Source organism: Convolutriloba macropyga, chromosome 12 (assembly GCF_964194025.1).
Source record: "Convolutriloba macropyga chromosome 12, txConMacr16.3, whole genome shotgun sequence".
Lineage (NCBI taxonomy): Eukaryota > Metazoa > Xenacoelomorpha > Acoela > Convolutidae > Convolutriloba > Convolutriloba macropyga.
The window spans coordinates 34,303,984-34,309,983 of record NC_134479.1 but is presented as its reverse complement, the minus strand read 5'-3'; the positions used below and the strand labels follow the sequence as shown (position 1 = coordinate 34,309,983).

The window sequence follows — 6,000 nt, the reverse complement described above, 5'->3', positions numbered from 1 at the left end:
TTTTTGGATGCTATGGCAAGACAGAACGGACTAAATGCTTTTTCAATGCGTACTAATCACATAGCTACCTCAGCAAGTTCATTGCTTTATTGAAGCATCTCGGTAGATACAATAAATAGGGATCTTTTTGTTTTTCTCGGTTAAAATCAGTAACATTTTATACCCTTTCAAAGGAATATGCCATGAGTATTGGCTAAAACAACCATTTACTTGGCTAAACAAACAATAATTAACTTTTAAAATCATTTTTTTTTTCGCACAGGCAGGCAAAATTTTGTTCACGGGGAAGGCAAAAGAACCCTAATTATTTATAACTCAGTAATGCAGAGAGTTTTCCAGCCTCAAATTGTCACAAAGTGAGTCTACAATGACTTGTCCCTGATGTGTTGCATTTTGTATCATGCGCATTATGTCGAAATCATCCATGCCTAGTTGGTACACGGTGTTGTAGTTCCTCAGCAATCGCAGAGCCTCGTCAGTTTGCACAAATCCTGAAAGCACAAGTATAATACTTGACAAACTCTTCTTGCTAATGCAACAGGTGGCTTGACTTATCGATGAAATAACGTAATAGCGCCCGATGAGTACTAAAATAATCTGAAACAGTGGCGAAACTCTCCTTTGGGAATAGACTTCTTCCGCCACTGTAGTTAGCTATATTTAGCGTGGTGATTAAATACTGGCAAAAGAAGTAATCTGATCCGAGATACAATATTCACCGAGTCGTAAGTTATGCAACTGTTGTATTCGCAACGAGAATCGATTAGTAAAAATTATCAAACTGATGTTATCGCCATCGAGTTATGGAAGCCATCATACTCCAAGGTGATGCCGAGATGTTCAATAACATTGATAACGAGATATCAACTGCGTGGAATTGTTTTAATAATTTCTGTGCAACTTACGCTACCTTGCAGCTGCTTAGACTATAATTTTCTCCCACTCTCCAAACAGCAACAGTGTTTTAAAAAGAATAGAGGAAAATACAAGTCTAATCCAAATGCAGAGCCTCGCCACATTTTCAGATTTTCGTAGTATTCAACGAGCTTTAATAAGTTATCAATGGTAAGTTATGAAACTTTAATCAACGAGAGTTGACTAAAAAGTATTACCTTACGGTGGGTATCGCCTTCTCGAATTTATTCGACATACTGGCCCCGCCTCGAAATTGATAACTTCTCAGTGGCAATAAAAACTGTGGTAAAAATGTTTTAATTACGACAACAACAATTGCATAACCAATCGACGAAACAACTTGTCATGTGATAAAAATTACTTTAATGTTCAAAAATTCTGAATCAGTGGTGAAACCATAGATCCGACTCAAGTATACAGATATGGAAGTAAAGACAGTCTATCAAAATTAAGGTAAAAATTTTGACAAAATTTTAAGGCAAATAGCCAACAGAAAAGATCTTTTTAAGCAAAAAATGAAACCAGCGCACAATATGGTTAACTAAAAACAAAACACTAGTTGCCCAAATAAAAAATATGAGAGCAAGAAAAATCCGCTATAATGACGGCAGCTATTAAAGAATGAAACCATAAAACCAACTGACATCAGGCGAATTGCTCTCAAATGAAAACAGGAGGCGGTGGGTATGGCTTCACTAATGAGGCACAAAATGGTGTCAGGGGTTGTTTTAGACTACTACCACGATTCACATTAAAAAAGTAACCGGTTTAGCCGCACATGTCATTAGACTTAAAAAATCGTTACCAATTGAGTTCAACTGATTATTAATTTCATTAACACAGAATAGTGGTTCAGTTCATGTAAAAACCAATCAATCAAGCGTGAAGAAGTGGCTTCAAAAGGTCAATGGAAAATGAAGCAAGCAGGAATAGGCGGAGTGAGAGAGGGGGAGACAGAGGAAACGAAACAGACACACAAATAAAATTGAAATGAAATGAAAACTGAAAGAGTGTTGCCCAAAAGTTCATTATTATTCCAATTTAGGGTTGGTTTTCTCAACTATACGCACACAAAACAGAACATTGCCGGCGGATTGCAGAAAACTAGCCTCCACTGACACAATCAAATTCCATCGGAATTGAAAGAAACTTAACCAGGAGATTCCCGGAAAATAGCCTACTTTGAGGCCCATCGGGATTGAAACAAAAAAAAAACAGTTGACAGGCTTCTCCTCTAATAGTCAAGCGTGAAAATATTGACGTGCGTGAAATGAAAAACGTAATCGAAAGCTAGAACGTTACCAACAATTGTAAATTTCAAAATGATTAGAAAAAATCATACTTTGCGAAAGATCTTTATGACCTTGACAAACGTTAACTTAAAAACCAATCACCAAAAATGCGAAACAAAGGAGAAAAACACCCCATAATTTTTAGCTCAAAAACAGCAAAGACCTTTTCACCTTATTTATAGCCCACTACTAAAACAAAACCACTACTACAGCCTCTATTGAAACTTAGAGCCCATTCGACTTGAAACGTGTGAACACGTCTTACAAAGAAAGACAGACCACCAATACAATCCAATTTCTTTAAACTGTAATACAGAGAGCGCTTTTAAAAGCTTCTGAGAAACCTAGTTCGGCTATTAATAAAGAACATAGCTGGCAGATTGCCAGAAAATAGCCGCAATAGCTTCGTAGATCTGCAGTCTCAAAAAAGTAAAAAAAAAAGACAGACCAAAAAATTATTCTTTTCATTAAGGGCTGAGATGTTATATTTTGATTGAGAATCTGTATAAATTATTGCTGCCACTATTAGATGCTCTCACAACCTTCATTTAGAGTGACACACAATCGCTTGAACTTATCTCTTTGTATTAAAGTAAACAAAAGTGAGGAGCAAACACTTTCAAAGTGAGGAATTTATTTTTGGGAGTGAGGTAACAAAAACCTTAATAACGCGAATGAACAAAAAACTCGCTCAACTGAGAGTCACACGCACAATTTATGAACGAGTTGAAATTGCATGAACGAGTGAACCGAAAGCAGATTTGAAGTGATTGACGTCATATGGTCGTAACAAAAATCTTGACGATGAAATAAAAAACATAGCAGGACAAGTCCTGACGTACAATTCAAAGAATTTTCATTCACTAAACAGAAAACACTAGACCTAGAATTGACCATGAAATAATTGAGAAAAAAAATGAATTAATTTTAAAAAATCAGATAAAAAAATAAGAAAAAAAAAGAAAATCAATGTCAAAATGCAGCAGGTGAACACAAAAAACCACTAGCGAGAAATGAAAATTTAATTCAAACAAAAAACTAGGCGTAAAATGGCTGTGAATGGATTGCAAAAACCATTTAGAAAAAAATCCGATTCGAAAAATCGAAAAAACCGTAAACATCAGAGTGAAATTGCCGCATGTGAACAAAAAACCGCTACCGAGAAACCGAATTTTTGTTCAAACACCGTTTTCTCACTCTACTTTAAAATTAGAGCGGAAAAAATTCACACCGCAAAACCACTCGCTTTTTCGCTCCACTTCCTGTTTCGGCGCGACCAAAATCACTACTCAAATTCGACTTCAAAAATCATGAAAATGTGTGAACAGATCTTTAAAAAAAAGACAGCGCCCCAATACAATTCAAGTTCTTTGAATTGTACAAACCAACAGAAAGCCAATAATAGCCTCAGCTATCGCTTCGCGGCTATTAAAAATATACAAATCAAATTAACAGCCTCTTTTTGTTAAGTGTCAAAAATACTCTAATTTTGAGGATAGTTTCAGTTATTTCATTGCACAACAATACCCTTAATTCGGCTTACAGAACGAAGGCTATTTAATTTTACACTAATGGCATCTAGCAACCGCTCTAATGAGTTCAGATTACCTAATGCATTATGATTTAATGACCGGGTGAGTGTTATCGGTTCGTCACTTTGTTGATTTGCCCTTTGACTTTAACCTCACTTAGACCTCCCAGTCAACTTTTCACAACGAAACAAACGATTAATTTAATTATACTAACATAACCGACTAACGTCGGGCCAATTGCTCTAACGACCGGCGAGTGGTTGGCTTCGTCAGTAGCAAGCTACGGTTTAGTGAGCCTAGCTTTAGATTTGGCTAATTGAGGGGGCGTGAGCGCAGCGGGGGGTCAAACTCTAAGAACCGCTCTTTACACTATGAGTAATGAGTATACGTCTCCAAAACAGTTTCTGTGTATCGCACACTTGGATACTATTGAGCTGAAACACTCAAGAGAACTTAATGTCCAGCTACATGTTTATACATTTTCTGAGGAAGAAAAGCCAGATGGGTCAGACAAAAATCGCGCTAGCAAAAAATGACATTAGAAAGATCACAGGACTAATAGAATTGCTACAAACTTGGCTTGAGTGCAATTCATCATTTTGACACAAATAACAAAAAATAGAATACGAGAAAAGCAAAGTGCTCTCATTTTGCTGATAATTATTCTCAAGTTGCACTCCAAGACAATTAATCGCAAATCTGATACAGCTGCCGTTTTTCCAGTGAACCCCTGTAACTTGATAGAGGGATAAGTAAACAATACACGTTGAAGAAATACAGTTGATATTGAGGAAAGAGAGCAATCGAACACTCAAAATCCAGTAAAATTTCTGTAGTTGTTCTGAGCATACCTTTCAATGCTGTTTCTCGTCAATTAGCGGCCATCACACCAGACAAACACCAATCAAAGAAAGAAAAAATTATATCACCATAACCCTTCTTCGAACCTCAAAAAGCAAAGCGCCTAAATAATAGCCTTTGAGAGGCTGACAGGCGGCCCGTTATTAAACAAAGGAACCCTCGCTAATGTCCATGATCGGAAGATTTCCTAATAAGGCCGAAGTCGCGCAATCCCATTTGGCTCAGTCCTTATACGCCATCACCATCAACCCCGGTTCAATCATCACCTGTACACGTTTTTTGCTTTCGATGTCTCGCCTTGACCGCGCTGTATTCAGTGCGCTTAAACATGTGACCCTGATTACACGTCGGCAACTAATAAAGAATTTAAAGAATTTGAGAGCAATTAATAAAGATTTTTTAATACAGCAAACTGAAAGCGCACCAGTGTTGTCGATATCCACACTTTTCAGCGCCCTCGTCAAATTCTGGACTCGCATCTGTTGTTCCGCCATAGCATCAGTCCCATCGTTAAGAGAGGGTTCAACTGACTGTTCGTAGTTGTCTTGTGATGATTCAACAGTAGGGAATCCATCAACAGGATCTTGAACCATTGGATTCTGAACGTGCTGATTTCTGAAAATATTCTTTAATATATTCTACAAAAAAGAGTGAAAGCAAAACGTTCAGCAATTCAGCTGAATGCACGCCAAATTCAATTTAATTCCAGCCACTTGGTCGAATCGATTTAGTGACTTGACTAACGAACCATGAATTGCTCTAAGCACCCATCAAGCTTGCTAAGAACATCTTATTTTCGGTTAATAGGGAAACATTGACAGCAACTCCATTGCGATTCAAATTTAATTCTAAAACTTTTCAGAGCACCTCGTCGGAAGTAAAAACTCAGAGCTTACATTAAAACATACCCGGCAGATTGCCGGAAAATAGCCGCCGTTGATTCCAATAAGCATGATTGGGATTGAAAGAATAGAAGATATTGAAAAAAAAGATTTTTGTACAAAAACATATTTTAAGTCCGATTTATTTTGATGGCATTTCGTAGTTGAAGATAACGTACTTCTGTTTCTTAGAGAGAGGCTACAGGGGCTACTATCAATACCAATAACCATTAGAGATGGTAACTAAGAGTTATAGGAACGACGTTCAAATAGCGGGCATCTAAAATTGGGCTTTATGGGTTTATCCCGTTTCTACTTCTGACTTCAATTTTTTATACTGACTCTGTTCATTTTGAATTGCTTTGCTGAGCAACTGATGTTCAAAAATCACTTTTAGCAGAATGAGAGAAGAAAGAAACTAGTCTAGAGAAGTCAAAAAGATATCACGCAAAATGTTGAAAAAGCGGCAAAATGAGGTAAAGCGAAAAATTTTTTTATTCGACGAAGTAAAAAAACATA

At 36.9% G+C, this 6,000-nt stretch overlaps 1 protein-coding gene across 1 annotated transcript in view; it reads right to left on the bottom strand.

Annotated features, from left to right (window-relative positions):
- Positions 1 to 262: 262 nt before the first annotated feature.
- Positions 263 to 6,000, bottom strand: part of LOC142351102 (uncharacterized) — a 55,634-nt gene continuing 49,896 nt past the window's right edge. Inside the window, exons 11-12 of the mRNA XM_075403190.1 lie at positions 5,025 to 5,215; positions 263 to 491 (exon numbers count right to left, since the gene is read on the bottom strand). Of these exons, the coding sequence (XP_075259305.1) occupies positions 316 to 491; positions 5,025 to 5,215 (367 nt within the window). The 3' untranslated portion in view covers positions 263 to 315. The remainder of the gene's footprint in view (positions 492 to 5,024; positions 5,216 to 6,000) is intronic.